The following is an 18,265-nucleotide window of genomic DNA, read 5'->3' as shown; positions in this document are numbered from 1 at the left end:
GGCACTGATAGGCACCAATAGGCAGCACTGATGGGCACTGACAGGTGGCATTGATTGACACTAACAGATGGCACTAATAGATGGCACTGATGGGCACCACTGATGATGAGGTACTGACAGCCTTTGCTTATTGGCATCTGTAAAGGGCACTGACTGGCACTTTGATGGGCACTAATTGGCACTTTGGTGGGCACTGACTGGCAGCTGATGGGCAGTGATGGGCAGATGTGATGGGCACCTCTGATGGGGGCTGAGCTGATAATCAATGCACTGGTTATCAGTGTAGACCCTCTCTGAACGGACAGCTGCTGATCAGCTCTCCCTGCCAGAGCGAACTGAGCAAAGACGCTTACCAGCACTTCCTGGTTACACGCAGTGATCAGCTGTGATTGGTCACAGCTGATCACGTGGTAAAGTGCCTCTGTCAGAGGCTCTTTACCTAGAATGGAGTTGCAATGTGTCAGAGTGACACACCACACCACCAATCACCTCACTGCGTGCCCCTGCGGGTGTGCGATTGCAGCTTATCCTGCTGGACGTCATATGACCACCGCCCGGCCGTCATTCTGCTATAGGCCAGGCAGGAAGTGGTTAAACATTGGTTACTATCTGTCAAGTTAAATCGTTCAGGAGAGGTTTTAAAACGTCCCATGCACATTAAGCCTTAGAGAAAATATGAGGAAAATTTGTGCAGCATGGAAGAATGCTTCTATTTGTCCAGAAAATGTTTTATAAATAGAGCCCTTGGTGTTGGTCAGCATGCTGAGTGTAAATAATAAAAAAATAAAATAACAGTATTCCTAAGTTAGGAGGAATGTACACAAAGGGACTATTTTTTTTTAAAATGTTATGCAAACTCAAGAGCCAAGAGACAGCGGGGTGATTTACTAAAACTGGAGAGTGCAAAATCTGGTGCAGCTGTGCAAGGTAGCCAATCAGCTTCTAACTTCAGCTTGTTCAGTTAAGCTTTGACTATAAAACCTAGAAGCTGATTGGTTCCTATGCAGAGCTGCACCAGATTTTGCACTCTCCAGTTTTAGTAAATCTCTCCCAATGAGTTTAATCAACACAAGGTCAAGGTTCACACTGGCATTAAAAAGCAGGCATTTCGGAGGGGTTAAAAACACCCTTCAAATGCCTATGCAAATGATACAATGTATAGCATATAGTGCTGACCACACTATCAAAACATGAAGCTTTAGCGTCCTGTCACTTCAAAACTGAAGCCTCATGTCGAGTCAGCCTTCAAACGCCTCCCATTTAAGTCTATGGTAACACTTTGCAAATGCTCTTGCAGACAGTTGCGATGCCGTTGCAGGGCGTTAAGATTAGTTTATTAGCTATAATAGAATAGGCATTTGTGGAGCAGTTTTAACGCTCATCAAGCACTTCACAACTGCCCACAGGGTGTTTGGGGAGCATATTCAACTTGTCAGCAATGTTTGTAAAACGCCCATATTAAAGCTCATTAAAGTGAGTCTAATGCTCATACTAACGCTGTAGGAGCGTTAGAAATTTAGTCAAGTGTGAACAAGCCCTTAACCTCCCCGGCGGTAATCCCGAGTGTGGCTCAGGGTTAAATGTCAGTACCATAAGCAGTAACCCCCGAGCCACCCTCGGAATTGCATTGCAGAATCCTGGTCCAAGTTTCTTACCTTGTCCCCATGATCCTGCGATGCCCCCCGCTGTGTCTGCGGGCTGTCTCCTCCGCTCGATGCCTCTGTGTGCTGGGCTCCGTTCCCTGCGAGCGCCGCGATGCATGGGGGTGGAGCCCAGTGGCAAATTCAAAAAGTACAAAAAACATAACACAGTACACTGTAATCTTACAGATTACATTTCTGTATGAAATAATGTCACCTCCCTTTTGTCCAGTGCCCTGCATTCACTTTTATATTATATATACTGTTCTTTCTGCCTGGAAACTTAAGATTGTTCATGGCAACCAAAATGCACCCCTTTACGTCAAAAGTGGTTTTAGACCATTTAGAAAACAGCGATAGTAAATTAGAATCACTTGCAGAATTGAGCGATAGTGAATTGTGGGAGAATACATTTTTATTATTATTATATTATTATTTTTCATAATTATTTATAGTTATTTATTATATTATAATTTATGATTTAGTGTTTCAAACTTTATCATACCTGGGATGTCTATTAGACTCTTATTTGGTCAGAATTAAGTGAGTTATTCCTAAGAATTACAGGCCTACAATATAAAACGCTAAATTTCAATGCAAAACAATTGTCCTGCTTTGAGATTCAAAAATCTGACATAATCATACCTCCAGGGAGGCAATGGAGGCAACCAAAATTCTTTTGTACGCAAGCCTGCACAAATATATTATTATTATTATACTAGAATAATAATAAAAATATATTTTGAGTATCATATTTAAGAAAAAACATTTAAATTATTGCATGACTGGTTCTCTTTTTAGATCTTGCCAACATAATGCCATAATCATAAAAATTACAGATATAGAAAACGTGAAGAATTAAAATGATAAAGGAATTAGGTAATTTCAGCAAGCGATAGAACTTTATACATACAGCTAAACTAATATAATTTGAGTGTTTTAACTTTTTATTGTTTTGTTTCTAGAAAAATTTGTTATATTTTTAAAATTATTTTCACTTACAAAATCTGTATACCTATAACTTACAAAAGATAATATGTATGATACTATATATATATATATATATATATATATATATATATATATATATATATATAGTTTGAACCACATCAAAGGGATCAAAGATAATGACTTAATCGTTTTATCACAACTTGGATGTTTTCTTATGTCTGCAGAATTGTTTCAGAGTAAAGTAAATATTAACCTATCTAATTATGAACTTAATGAATGTAGCACGTATTATGCAGATGTAATTTTTAATTATACATCCTTTATGCACTTGTTTAATTTTGCTGATGAAGAAATCACACCATAAGCTGATCTCTGAAAATATAAACAGTTTCACCTGTTTTACATGCAGTGTACAATTATTTCCCTACACGTAGCAAATATCTTATGTGCATTATGAGCCAGTAGGTGGAGCAGACAACATTGTTTACGGATCGTAAAAAAATGTTTTCGTTTAGTTACAAAAAAAAACACTAGTATATAGTGGAACAGTGTATTTTATGTTAGAAAAAATTAATTATTGGTGCCACTGGTTTTAATAACTACCTACAAGAACAATTGAGTACTGTCTGTGATACTTTTTTTTATACCTACAATACTCAGGTATAGACCTTCCAGCATAAAGGCATGCTCCCGCTACACAATCAGCAAAACAACAGCAGAATACTCAGTAATGGGAGCATGAGTTTAAAAGTAAAGTGACTTTAATGCCGCGTACACACGATCAGAATTTCAGCCAGCAAAAGCCCGATGAGAGCTTTTCATCGGAAAATGCGGCCGTGTGTATGCTCCATCGGAATTTAGCTGGCCGAATTCCCGCCAGCAAAAATTTGATAGCATGTTCTGAATGAATGAATGAATGAAATACTTATATAGCGCATAATGCGAACTGAATCGCCTCTAGGCGCTGTGGCGAGCTTTGATCATCAGCTAAAAGAGGAAGGTCTTAAGTTTTTTCCTAAAAGCCAGGTGATTTTCTTCCAGACGGATGTTGATTGGTAGAGCATTCCATAGCCGGGGCCCTCGGACAGCGAATCTCAGATCCCCCTTGGATTTATACCGGGCTTTGGGCACGAGGAGGAGGTTTTTGTTAGCTGATCGAAGACTGCGGTTTGGTGTGTAATTATTTATTTTCTCCATAAGGTATTGCGGACCTTTTCTATGCACGCATTTATGGGTGAGGCAAAGGGTTTTGAACATGATCCGATTTTTTACAGTTAGCCAATGTAAGCTCCTCAGCGAAGGAGAGATGGATTCCCATGGTTTTTTTCCTGTTATCAGCCTTGCCGCCGTGTTTTGGATAAGTTGTAATCGCGCAAGTTGATATTGAGGTAATCCTATGTAAAGCGAGTTTGCGTAGTTCAATCGCAAATTGATAATTGTTCCAACTACCACTGCCTTGTCATTCTTTGGGATAAAAGGGACGAGTCTGCGAAGCATGCGCAGCAGATGGTGAGATCCCCTGATTACTGCTCCTATTTGCGCATCCATTGACATTTGTGCGTCTAAAATAACCCCAAGACTCTTGGCTTTGGTTTTTGGGGGATAGCCTGCCCAAAGACAGTTATTGGAGACCAGGGGGTTTTGGTTGCGGGTTTATGATTTGGGTGTAAGATAAGCAGCTCTGTTTTTGATTCGTTCAGTTGGAGGGAGTTGGTGGTCATCCAGTCCTCTATTGATTTGAGGCAATTTTCAAGTTGTTGTTGGTGATCTTTTTTCCCATTGATCCTTAAATAAATTGTGTGTCGTCAGCGTAAGAGTGGAAACAGAGGTCTGAGCATCTGATGATTTGGAGCAGTGGGCGGATGTAAATGTTAAAGAGAACGGGTGACAAAGGAGAGCCTTGAGGGACTCCGCAGGTGACTGCCCGAGATTCGGAAAAGTATTTTCCTAGTTTCACTGTCTGTGACCGATTTCCTAGGAAGGACGCCAACCATTGGAGATCTATGTCTTGGACTCCGTCTACTTCTGTGAGCTGGACGAGTAGAGTATTGTGATCTACTGTATCAAACGCTACACTTAGGTCTAACAGTACGAGGAGACACGGCTCTCCGTCATCTGCTGCTTCGAGGGCGTCATCCCAGATCTTCAGGAGTGCTGTTTCTGTTCCATGACCTGGGTGGAAGCCTGATTGCAGCGGGTCCAGGAGTTTGTTAGTATCCAGGTGGAGTTGTAGCTGGGTTTGGTTTCTTGAGTAGAGGTTTGACGATGCCTTGTTTGAGGATGCTGGGAACAATCCCTTCGATGAATGATCGGTTTATGAGGTGGGTTATGGTTGGAGCCACGATGTCGGAGCATTCTTTCAGTAGTTTAGTGGGGATGATGTCAATAGGTGAGGTACTGTCACGCAGTTTATTAATGATGTTTTTTGCGGTGTCTGCGGTAATCGGGGATAGTGAAAATCTTGGTGGTTGCGGAGTGTTGGTGCAGACATCCTCTTTATGTGTTTGCTGGCTGAGGTCTGATGTTTTCTTCTGACAGATTGTTTCCCTGATGGTTTTGACTTTATTGATGAAAAAATCCGACAGTTTGTCACAGTAATCCTGGGATTCACTTTCTGGGGGTTCTAGGCACACTGGATTCATTGATAGATTGACTAGATTAAACAGTTCCCGTGGTTGGTTTGCGGCCGTTGAGATTGTGTATGAGAAGTGGTCCTTTTTAGCTTTGAAGATTGATTTCCGATAATTCTCTGTGATAGCTTTGTAGTTAAAGTGGTTTTCCTCGTGGAATTTCTTCTCCATGTTCTTTCCGCTCTTCTGCGTTCTTGCTTTTGTACGGAGAGGGAGCTATTAAACCATCCAGCATTTTTCTTCCTGATGAGTGCCCTGCGTTTTGGTGCTACCGAGTCTGCTGATTGCAGTAATGGCCTGTTCAGGCTGTTGTTTCCTCTGTAGAGTGGTTTAAGGTTATTGCAGGTTATTGCAGATATCTTTTTGGACAGAGTGGTTTTGAAGGCTTCGGAGTACAGTTTTTTATGCGCTCTGGTCCAGTGCGTTGTTACAGGTTTCCGTTTTGCGTTGGTGATGTTGGTAGCGATTTTGAATTTGATGGCATGGTGGTCCGTCCATGGCAGAGTTATGTTGTTGAGTATGTTGACGTCAATGTTCTGTTTGAAAATGAGGTCCAAGGTGTGTCCTGACCCATGCGTGGGAGTCTTTATCAGTTGCTGTAGACCCAGTTCTTCTAGTTGATTGATGCAGGCCATCGCGATGGAGTCTTTGGGCTCGTTTGCCCAAAGGTTGAAATCTCCGAGTGCCAGGAAATTTTTGAATTTTAGGGTGTGCATTGCGAAGGATTCCGTGAGGGGTGAAAGAAGATCGGATTTTGGTCCCGGTGGTCTGTAGCACAGTAGAATATGAATGGTGTCAAGGGGAGTTGATTGAAGATGTAGCGTCAGGGTTTCCATAAAAGGCACTGGGTTCTGTGATGATGATTTAGAGAGATCCAGGTGATCTTTAAAGATCACTGCTAGGCATCCTCCTTTTTTCCCTATCCGGTGTTCGGTTAGGATCCTGTAGTTTTCCGGCACCAATTCGGTGAGGATGGTGTTGCAGTCAGGCCGCGTACACACGGGCGGACTGTTCGCCCAACTTTGTTTGTCAAACAGTTTCGGCAAACAGTCCGCTCAAAATTAGCATGGACGGACATGGCCACACACGGCACTTTTTGAGCGGACTGTTTCCGCGAACTGTTTGCCAAACAGTTCGCTCAACTTTTGAAATGAACGGACTCGCCCACGTAAGGCGGAGGCAAGTCCGCCCATTTCGAGCGCGTGTACAGGTAGGCGGGTCCCGCGAAGGAGACGTCGCGGGCACCGCCGCCTGGAATGGACTTAAAGGGGACCCCAACGCCGAAAAAAATCGGCGTGGGGGTTCCCCCAAAGTCCACAACAGACCCTTGTCCGAGCACGCTACCCGGCCGGCCAGGAAAGGGGGGCGAGCGAGCGCGCCCCCCCTTCTGAGCCGTACCAGGCCGCGTGCCCTCAACATGGGGGGTGCCTTGGGGAAGGGGGGGGCGCGCGGCCCCCCCACCCCAAAGCACCTTGTCCCCATGTTGATGAGGACAAGGGCCTCTTCCCGACAACCCTGGCCGTTGGTTGTCGGGGTCTGCGGGCGGGGGGCTTATCGGAATCCGGGAGCCCCCTTTAAGAAGGGGGCCCCCGGATACCGGCCCCCCACCCTATGTGAATGAGTATGGGGTACAATGTACCCCTACCCATTCACCTGTGAAATAAAGTACAAAAAAAAACACAACACAGAGAAAAAATATTTTATTGCACAGCTCCGGGGGTCTTCCGTCTTCGGGGGTCTTCTCGCCGGACTCCTCCGCTATCTTCGTGTAGCTCTTTTACTAGCGGAGGAGCCCGGCTTTCTTCCTCCCCGCCGCCGGCCTCTTCTCCCGACTTCGGGGGTCTTGTCCCCCTCTTCGGTTCTTCTGCCGGGCCACCGCGCCTTCTTGTAGCTCTTTTGCAGGCGGTGGCCCGGTCTTCTGTCGCCGCTGCCTTCCGTTCTTCTGTCGCCGCCTTCGGTTCTTCTGCCGGGCCACCGCGCCTTCTTGTAGCTCTTTTACAGGCGGTGGCCCGGTCTTCTGTCGCCGCTGTCGCTGTCGCCGTCGCCGCCTTCCGTTCTTCTTCTTCTTCTTGTTCTTCTTCTTCTTCTTCCCCAGGAGATGTTGACACGTCGCTCTCTCCGGCCGGAATGCCAGAGCCGCCCTGCGCTGCCACTTATATAGTGCCAATGGGGCGGTGTCACATGGTATATGTCACATGGGTTGGTCACATGGGTTGATGTCACATGGGGACTATGACATCGTAAGGGGGCGGGGTCACCATGTGACCAACCCATGTGACATATACCATGTGACACCGCCCCATTGGCACTATATAAGTGGCAGCGCAGGGCGGCTCTGGCATTCCGGCCGGAGAGAGCGACGTGTCAACATCTCCTGGGGAAGAAGAAGAAGAACAAGAAGAAGAAGAAGAACGGAAGGCGGCGACGGCGACAGCGACAGCGGCGACAGAAGACCGGGCCACCGCCTGTAAAAGAGCTACAAGAAGGCGCGGTGGCCCGGCAGAAGAACCGAAGGCGGCGACAGAAGAACGGAAGGCAGCGGCGACAGAAGACCGGGCCACCGCCTGCAAAAGAGCTACAAGAAGGCGCGGTGGCCCGGCAGAAGAACCGAAGAGGGGGACAAGACCCCCGAAGTCGGGAGAAGAGGCCGGCGGCGGGGAGGAAGAAAGCCGGGCTCCTCCGCTAGTAAAAGAGCTACACGAAGATAGCGGAGGAGTCCGGCGAGAAGACCCCCGAAGACGGAAGACCCCCGGAGCTGTGCAATAAAATATTTTTTCTCTGTGTTGTGTTTTTTTTTGTACTTTATTTCACAGGTGAATGGGTAGGGGTACATTGTACCCCATACTCATTCACATAGGGTGGGGGGCCGGTATCCGGGGGCCCCCTTCTTAAAGGGGGCTCCCGGATTCCGATAAGCCCCCCGCCCGCAGACCCCGACAACCAACGGCCAGGGTTGTCGGGAAGAGGCCCTTGTCCTCATCAACATGGGGACAAGGTGCTTTGGGGTGGGGGGGCCGCGCGGCCCCCCCTTCCCCAAGGCACCCCCCATGTTGAGGGCACGCGGCCTGGTACGGCTCAGGAGGGGGGGCGCGCTCGCTCGCCCCCCTTTCCTGGCCGGCCGGGTAGCGTGCTCGGACAAGGGTCTGTTGTGGACTTTGGGGGAACCCCCACGCCGATTTTTTTCGGCGTTGGGGTTCCCCTTTAAGCCCATTCCAGGTGGCGGAGCCCGCGACGTCTCCATCGCGGGCCCCGCCTACCTGCACACGCGCTCGAAATGAGCAGACTTCCCTCCGAGCGGGAACAGTTTGCTCATTTTGAAAGTAGCCTACACACGGGTGGACTGTTCGCTCAAACACAGTTTCAGCGGACAGTTTTTCGGAATTTCCGAAAGACTTTGTCCGTCAAACTGTCCGCTGAAACTGTCCGCTGAAACTGTCCGCTGAAAGCCCACACACGAGCGGACTGTCCGCCCAAACACTGTTCAGCGGACAAGGTTGGGCGAACAGTCCGCCCGTGTGTACGCGGCCTCAGAGGTTAACCAGCTTTCGGTGATGAAGAGGCAGTCTACATTGTTCTCGATGATGAAGTCGTGTACTTCCAGTCTATGTTTGACTGCAGACCTGGCGTTAATCAAGGCGCACTCTAGTTGTGGTGGTTGAGTAGATGTCTTCCTGCAGTTGGGAGTTACTTGTCGTCCAGTTTTTAATAGTTGTTCTCTTTGAAGTATTTTTTGTATGGAAGATGGCAATGTGGTGTTGAAGTTCCTTAGTCTGTGCAGAACTTCCGCTGAGTATTTGAAGTGGCACATGGTTTGTGGATGTGGTTGATGATACAATGGGCCTAAAGATGCTGATCCTGATCAGGGTCTTGACCCTGAGGAGGGGCTAGGTATCAGACTTGCCGTCGCGCTTGAGGCTTAGCGCGCAAGTTGATCAGGGGATGCCTATATGAATGCGGAAGCAGTTGTTGTAATCGGTTGCTGGCTGTTCCGGCTACCTTTACTTGAGGTGAAGGTCCCTGCTCAGAAAATACGTCTGGCTGTGCTCTGGAGTAGTCGTCCTAGGGTAGAGGAGGGGCTAGGTATCAGACTTGCCGCCGCGCTTGAGGCTTAGCGCGTAAGTTGATCAGGGGATGCCTATATGAATGCGGAAGCAGTTGTTGTAATCGGTTGCTGGCTGTTCCGGCTACCTTTACTTGAGGTGAAGGTCCCTGCTCAGCAAATACGCCTGGCTGTGATCTGGAGTAATCGTCCTAGGGTAGAGTGAAAAATGCAATGGAGGCCGGAGGTAGGGGTATGCTCACCTACGGTTGTTCCTGATTGTTCCAGAGGAAGGCGAAAAAAAACCCTGGCAGTAGCAGCCAAATGCACCAGTGGGGCAAAAATTCCTTCCTGACCCCCAAGGCGGTCGGACGGAGTCTCTGGAACAATCACTGGGGGGGGGGGGGGGGTGGAGTGGAGGTGCGAGCTTACCTGGTCGCGGTGATCCCCGTTAACTGTCTGATTCCGGTGAATCTGGCTTGCTGTCAGCCTGGAGAGTGGTCAGGTTGCCCTTTGCAGTGGGATATTTAAAATGGGGGGGGGGGAGGATGGTGGTAGGATGGTGGTAGGATTTTTTTTTTTTTTTGGTTCTGCCGCAGCCACCAGTCTATGTGTGGCTAAATGCTTAGCCCCTTGTGGGTGATGACAGGGTGGCTGCGGTGTGGCACTTTGAGGGTTCTTGGAGATTTGCTGGAGAGCTGGGGGAAATTAATGTTTTCCCCCCAATGGGTGGACCAAGATGGCCGCCGACTAGGCCGGAGCCCCAGGCTTTCCTAATTCCCGTCCCGGGGGCCCGGTCCTGATGACGGTAGGAGGCCAGGGGGCCACGCGGCGTGCGAGCCCTAGTGCTGAGCTTCAGCACTGGTAAGGCGGCTGCCGGGTAGTGACTAGGCCGGAGCCGCGGTGCCGCCTACTGCCTACCTGAGCGGGTGGCAGGCAGGCAGACAGTCCGCGGCTGCGACGGAAGGTGAGGAGGTGGAAGGTGACTGGGGGGGGTTGTTCCCAGCCCCTGTGTCACTGTGCTAACTAGCCGGTGGGATACTGGTAGAATTAAGGTTGGTGGGCGCCCGGGGGAGAGCGGGGAGAGCCGAGGGAGGGGGAGAGGGGGGGGGGACTGGCTGAGCTGGCGCTGGGACGGAGCCTCTCGTGCACGTCTGCTCTGCTGCATGTCTGCTCTGCTCTGATGATGATGTTCTCAATTTTCCCGATGGAAAAACTTTCTATCGGAATTTCCGATCGTGTGTATGCAATTCTGACACACAAAAACTCAGATGGAAGCTATTGGCTACTAGGTACTGAACTTCCTTTTTCTAGTCCCGTCGTATGTGTTGTACGTCACCGCGTTCTTGGCGGTCGGAATTTGGTGTGACCGTGTGTAGGAAAGACAGTCTGAGCGGAATTCCATCGGAATTCCGACGGGAAAACCATCAGAGCTTTTTCCAACGAGAATTCCGATCGTGTGTACACGGCATTAGAGTTTCAGCCAGCTCTACAACACTGTGATTTTTATTTGCATAGGAGAGTTACTTTAAGGCCCCTTTCACAATAGGGCAGTGCAGGTGCCGGCGGTAAAACGGCGCTATTTTTAGCGGCGCTTTACCTTCGTTTTAGCGGCGGTATTTGGTCGCTAGCAGGGCCCCCTGCTAGCGGCCGAGAAAGGGTTAAAATAGCCACGCTGCCCCAATGGTTATGAGCGGTGGAGGAGCAGTGTAGACACCGCTCCTTCACCGCTCCAAAGATGCTGCTAGCAGGACTTTTTTTACCGTCCTGCCAGCGCACCTCCCCAGTGTGAAAGCCCTCGGGGCTTTCACACATGAGTGTGAGGAGCAGCTCTTTCAGGGCGCTTTGCAGGCGCCACTTATAGCGATGTAGCGCCTGCAAAGCACCCCAGTGTGAAAGGAGTCTAAATCCCTAAAGTGGAACTAAACTGTATCTGAGCACCACAAACTCAAAACGCTATTTAATTATTTTTTAATACTCACAACAAACTCATTCATTCATCCATGTCTCCCTGCTTTATTTTTCTGAAAAATCACTTTGAAAATAACACCTCCCTAGCATTTCTAGCCACTGCTATCTCGATTAAGGTCAGATGATTCATGTAGCATTTACTTCCTGGAATCCATCTGTACTTAGCTCAGGCATGCAGGCAGGAGGGTGTACTTAGCTGAGAAAGGCCCCTCCTGCCCTCCTGGGGACTCCTGGGATGTATGATATCTTTTTGGCCTAGGCCAGAAAACAGGAAGAAATTGAAGAAATGTTTAAAAAAGTTTAAAACAAGTAAATATAAAATACCTTTCTATCTATTTATTTTATGGTTCTAACATCAGAAGGTTTTTGTTATATTAATATATTCTATGCATTAAGATAAAAAAAACCTTCTGTTTACAGCAGCCCCCCCCCCCCCCCAGCACACCCTAATACTTACCTGAGCCCCATCTCTATCCAGCGATGTTTCACGAGAGTCTCAGCTGTCCCCCTCCTCATTGGCTGCAACAGCAGCAGGGCGCAATTGGCTCCCGCTGCTGTTAATCAAAGTCAGTGAGCCAATGAGGAGAGAGGGGGTGGGGCTGAGCCGCGGCTCCACGTTTGAATGGATACACAGAGCAGCGGCTCGGCTGCCTCCATAGCAAGCTGCTTGGTGTGGGGGCACTCGGCAAGAGGGAGTGGCCAGGAGCACCGGCGAGGGACCCAAGAAGAGGAGGATCGAGCTGCTCTGTACAAAACCACTACACAGAGAAAGTAAGTACAGGCATACCCCACTTTTAAGTACACAATGGGGTTTATTTACTAAAGCGTGAAAGTGCAAAATCAGGCTCACTTCTGCATAGAAACCAATGAGCTTCCAGGTTTTATTACCAAAGCTTAATTGAACAAGCTGAGGTTAAAAGCTCATTTGTTTCTACGCAGAAGTGAGCCTGATTTTGCACTTTCCAACTTTAGTAAATAAACCCCATTGCGTACTTAAAAGTGGGGTATGCCTATATGATGATTGTTATTTTTAAACAAAAAAAAAAAGAAAAAAAAAGGAGACTTTAGTATCACGTTAAGACTGGCAGCATAAGGATTAAAAATTGTTAATATTGATTGTGAGAGTTTAGTTCCGCTTTAACTTAGATACACATTTTAAGTCTCTAACTTTTAATAGGGGAGTGTATTGGGTGTAATATTGTGGTATATTATACATGCAGGGTGTCATCCAGCAGGTGACACATAGGAGGAATGGCCCCAGGATTTGTAAGAAAACATAACGCTTTTCAAGTTTATGTCTAAATTCTGTCTTTTGGCTGGAGTTCTTTTTTAATTCTCAGACCTGAAGTAAAACCAAGGAAGATGGCATCTGGCCCGCAGGCTGTCTTCATTTACCCGAACAATGGAAGTTGTTAATTTGTACTGTACTGAATCACCATGGGATGTATAAAATGGGAATAGAGTGTCAGGTATATCATTCCCATGAAGTACATATTGACAGCGGCACATTAGCATAATTAATTATGAGCAAACCTTCACCAAACATATGCTGCTAAACAAGCAATACTGATGACACTAAAAGATGTATAAAAGCAAAATAAATAATTGTCCTTAAAGTGTACCCATCATGTCAAAATCCATCACAAACTAACATTACTAGCTTACAGGGGGCACCGCAATATCCAAACAGTCATTTTGTCAGTGCCAGAACATTTTAGTGCCAGATTGTTAGCTTTTGGAACCTGACAAGGTGAGCACATGTAGTTGAGAGTTAAGTTATGATTAGGGCTCTTGCACATGGGCACCTGAAGCCTGTGAAATGCAAATTCCAGCATATTTCCGCTGGCTGGGAAGCCCAGGTACTGCGTACCCATGGGCATGAATGGCTGAGTTTGGGTGTATGTGGGTAAACACCAGCATGCATAGACACTTGTACAGCGTATGGACATACGATATTATTATAAGAGTAGAACATTTTCTAAAATTGAAAGGAACCTCTACGCTGTACGAGTATTTATGTGTGTATCAGTGTGTACCCAAGTAAAACCGCTAACATCTATTCATGACTATGGCCAATTGAATGCAGCACCTGGACTTCCCAGACAGGGAAAATTTGCCGAAATTTATTTTGCTCTGACTCAGGGCACCCATGCACAAGAGCCCTTGGAGAGTAGCTTAAAGTGGAACTTCACCCAAAAGGGGAAGTTTTGCTTTTCCACCTCCACATCCCTTCTCTATCACTTTTTGGCACTTTTAATTTTTTTTTGGGGGGGGGTGGTACCTGGTTTTGACAGAAGTATCACCTCCCACTTCTGCAAAAAATCGCCTAGGCGATCTAAGAAGTTCACCCCAACTTTGCCCGCAGCCTTCAGGGACATATTACAGGCCCCAGAAAGCTACGGGACCATTCACAAAGTGTAGCACGGCACAGTGGGAAGCCAGCAGTGAACCCGCAAAGAGTCACAGCCAGCTTCCCACACTAGACTGTGTCCACGCTAGGCGCCACGGGGGACCTGAAGACCGGTGAAGAACTGGCTTGGATGAGGATGTTGCTGAATTCGTGGAAGTACAGTATTTGTAGGTGTTTATGTTTCAGTTTTTTTTTTGGCTGGACTAAAGATCCTCTTTAAGAGTTCAACTTTGACTAGGTTATTTTTTCAGGTTAGGTTAAGAGATTAAATGTCAAGTTGGGGTTCATTTTTAAAGCCCAACTCGAGCCAAAGAGTTTTGGATAAACCAGGGTAGGGTTAAGAACCTCTTCCTGTTAGCCAGGATTGTCAATGGTCCATCCCAGCCATAGACTCATAGAAGAAATGCTGCACAGAGGGGTGCCATGTCTTTACATGGCACTGCTTTCTGAAGCATTTAGTTTCCACCCATCACTGCAGGGAGAAAAGGGCAAGGAGGACCTGTGACATCATCAGACTGAACCCAACATCTCTGGAAAAAGGTATGTATTTTGTTTTTTGTTTGTTTTTTTTTTAATAGCAGAGCAGGGCTGGCTCTAAGGGAGGGTAGGAACAAAAAAGAAAGAGGAAACTGAAGCTCTGAGTTGAGTTTTAACTGTTAGTTTAAGAATTAAAAGCAGATGTAAAGGCTTAGTTTAAAAAAAAAAACATGTTATACTTACCTGCTTTGCGCAATGGTATTGCACAGAGCAGTTGAAACCTCCTCCTCTGGGGTCCCCCACTAGCGCTCTAAGCACCTCCTCTTCCAATATCAAGCCCCTTCCGATGGTACAGCACGTGCGGCACTCAGCAGGGAGAACTCTGTGAACTACTGCAGGCTCCACCTCGCAGCCAGCATTTTATGAATGGGCTGTAAAATGCTGGTCACTGTGTGAGTATTCCTGCATACTATAGCGGAGAGTGCAAATCCCCTCTACAATGACAGCATGCATGTCAAATTGGGAGCAGGAGTTGTCCCCGTTCAGCTCTGCATCCCAGTAGACGTCAATGGAACTGTCTGCACGTGGATGCACAATACACTTGTGCAACCCTGTGCAGGTAAACATGGCCCTCACATAGTGGTACGCTGCAGTGCACCCAGTGTGAATGAGGCCCATGTATTTTAAAAGGACACTCCTGCATCCCGAAAAAAAATGTCATGCTTTTAACAGGTTTTTCGGTGTCCTTACATTGATTTGTGGGATGTTGATATTTGCATACTAAGTGCCCCCATGTTTAAGGATTTCCAAAAACCAAATAACAGCAATTAAAAAAAGGTATAGGAACCTTATTCTGCCTCCTAAATAATTCTAAGTTTATATAGACTTTATAATAAAACATACAGAAATAAATATAAAATAATTAAATTAAATTAAAGTATTTTTTTTATTGATTATAACAGCCAGTGTTTATGACTACTTTAGTCAACTATATTTTGCCTGGAAATATTCCGCTGCTGATGTTTTACAGAAAAGCAGTAAAGTTGATCATACACAAATACATATTTCTCCATTTTAAGAGCATTTGTTCAGTTTTCCAACCAAACATGTCAAACTTACGATCATTTTTGACTGCAGTGACGAGAAAATTCTAAGGCGCTGGATAGAAATGTTTTCTCATACAAATACATTTTTAACAGTGAATGTGGTTTTCATTTGGGACAGTCCATTTGTTCCAAAATCGAATGTTAAAAGAAAATACATTTTAAGTAATTTTGAATGACATTTATCATGTCATCAAATGTACTGAATTTTCGAACCATTATATGCATGAACCTCATTAGAAAATCTACTACTGTATGGCCAGATTTAGAATGCTCAAACCCTTAAAAACATACATTTACTGTGTTGAGATCAATTAACCCTTTAACGTTCTGCTCCACCATAACGCACATTTTAAAGTTATGTTAACTCATTGAAAAATGTGGACTTTAAAGGGTTAAGAGATTACTTTTTATTGTTTGATTTTTACACGTTATTATAGCTCTTTAGACTGAAGAAGTGTGAGCAGCACCTTTCACAATTATGGCCCTACTTTATTTGCCTGGCTAAGCACTTTTGCCTACCCAGTCCTGGTGATTGAAATCTGAGGCTATCAAACCTAAAATAGGAAATGGAAAGAAGAAGTGTAGAATTTAGCCTCCACTCTCAGAGGATTAGATGTAAATAATGCTTAGTAGAATTCCCCTTAATAATAAAATCCTGGTAAAGACAAAACACGACAACAAGCCGATGGAAATTAGTCGCGGCTGTCTAGCAATTCTGTTTTGCTTTTCACGTTCGGATGAAAGTGCTGACATGGACGCTTGTATTTTCGCGGCGTTACTGAGCAGTCATGCTATCAGCCCTCACACATAGAAAACTACCTAATTGAAGTGGAAGTTGTGTTTTTGTGATATCTTTTCAAGTCGTCATGTCCTATTCAGCTGGCTCTTTTGTCTCTGTCAATGTGCGACTCCCTGAGGCTTCCCTGAGCTGTCAGGGATTTCTACTGTATACTAACCTGCTCTGTACTGAGGAGGTAATGCATCTTCCTGGCTTCATGGTTCTTCCTGCGTTCTTCCTTTTCCAGATCTCTCTTTATTTTTTCCATCTCGCTCATGGAAGCGTATTCCTCTAGCTCCTTCCTGCAGAAAAGCAAAATAGCTACTGATCAACATATGGAGAAATGTATAGATACACCATTATGACCAAAGTATGTGGACATCCCTCCAAACGATTGGGTTCAGGTGTTTCCAGTGAAGGGCACCAGGAAAGACCCACTATAGCAAAAAATATGGTAACTGTACTGGGATAATACCTGTGCTAATAGTATTCAGAATGCGAATTGCTATTTTTATTTGTTAGCACCTTGCTGCCATAGCAAGTCAGCATTATGATGCATTCATCAAATCTTGAGCTGGCCTTACACCTTTAGAATTTTGTTAGGAAATTGTTGTTTTTCAGAAAATTGTAAATATTCAGAGAATGTTGTACTAAGTCAAGCTGTGCATGAATCCAAAACATTTTTGATCAGTTTAAACACATAAAATATACAAAATCTGCCCCTGCTGATGCTTCAGCAGCATAAAAAAATTATATGTGACTTCTTCAAGCCATTCCTTTGAAGAAGTCATGTGACCAGTGACACAACGCATCAGGCGGAGCTGATGACACCACTTCCGGTGTCTCCTTAAACCTGGAAGAAGTGGTGAGGAGTATTTTATGCAATTCACAAGATGACAGGTATGGGAGTGGGCATTTTTATTTTTAATAAAAACGCATCTATTTAAGCAATATTGCTTGATGACTCACTCCTTTATGCTCTGAGCAACTCCATAGGAGCAGTTTCCAGCGCACTTGATGAGGACGACAGAGGACCCAGGATACAGCAGTGTTTCTTTTCAGGAATTTTAAAGCTCAATAAACCAGAGGTGTGATTTGACCCGTGGGGTCTTTTCCTAAGGTGAGCGGGCAATTCACCTAGAGGTGGCGGTGGTGGATTTTATATTACTGATTATTAATTGCTATGTGGTACATATTGGAGCAAGTTTTTTCTCCAAGGAAGGATCCCAACTTCATTATCTTTTAAAACGTTATCACTTGAACTGTTTATCACCAATTTCTTTTATTTTACCATTGTGTTTCACACATTATAATTTATGTTTATAAAAAAAATGTTATGCCGCCGAGGCATCAGCAGTGGCAGATTTTGTATACATATACTCCAGCCAGTAACAGGGCCGGAGTTCACGCCCCCGGAAAGAAGAGGGGCGAAGATGGAGGCTCCCTGCTAATGGGGACAACGGAGACATCGCGGGCTTCGGTTTCAGGTAAGTGACACATAATGGGCTACTATGCTATGCCCATTATGCTTTACCCTTGCAGGGAAATAAAGAGGAAGTAAAACCCACCAGGGTTTACTTCCTCTTTAAGTATGAGAGTTTGGTGTGAGTTTTTTAAGTTGATAAGTTTTCAAATACAGAACTCCATACATAAATACATTTCACACATTAAGATCTCTATTTATTAATACATCTTAAGAATGTACAATACAGTGTATAATCAGGGAAAGTACCTGAATTTGGCTTGGCATCAGCCTCTTGCAAGCCTCTTTACAGCAGAGGGCAGGCTGATGAGGGAGGAACAGGACTGTGAGCCAATTAATCTGCAAGCGACAGTGTTGACAGGGAAATTCCTCCCGGCAAGCCATTGTATTCTCCCGGTGGGGGGGGGGGGGGGCAGGGGGGTGATTCTTGCTAGGCATAATTATATGTAATATCCGTCAGGATGGTTGTACATTTAACTGTATAAAAAAGTGCCAACCATCCCCATCTATAATTGGCTTTTGCAGCAAAGTGCACATGTGTGTACACATTTGCAAATATAATAATAAGCTGCAGTGCCCACGCCAAGGGACCTATGTATATACTGTGGTCCTAGCTCCAAATTCCCAGAGCCTCCATAGTAGAAGTACATATAAGAATGGATAGAGTAAGAGCAGATTTGCCTGGAGATAGCCCACCCATCCTTAAGGCTTTAAACCCTCTGTTTTTAACGTAAACGTACACAGAGCCAATTTGGTTGTTTTGTAGGCTGGTCAGTAAGT

At 45.6% G+C, this 18,265-nt stretch overlaps 1 protein-coding gene across 1 annotated transcript in view; it reads right to left on the bottom strand.

Annotated features, from left to right (window-relative positions):
• The window catches only part of SPATA17 (spermatogenesis associated 17), a 247,512-nt gene that overhangs the window by 109,651 nt on the left and 119,596 nt on the right, over window positions 1-18,265 (bottom strand). The window contains exon 6 of the mRNA XM_077485778.1: window positions 16,181-16,304. Within this exon, the coding sequence (XP_077341904.1) occupies window positions 16,181-16,304 (124 nt within the window). The remainder of the gene's footprint in view (window positions 1-16,180; window positions 16,305-18,265) is intronic.

Source organism: Lithobates pipiens, unplaced genomic scaffold (assembly GCF_037356315.1).
Source record: "Lithobates pipiens isolate NorthernLeopardFrog02 unplaced genomic scaffold, aLitPip1_a1.2 Scaffold_18, whole genome shotgun sequence".
Lineage (NCBI taxonomy): Eukaryota > Metazoa > Chordata > Amphibia > Anura > Ranidae > Lithobates > Lithobates pipiens.
This window is presented reverse-complemented; position numbering and strand designations above follow the sequence as displayed.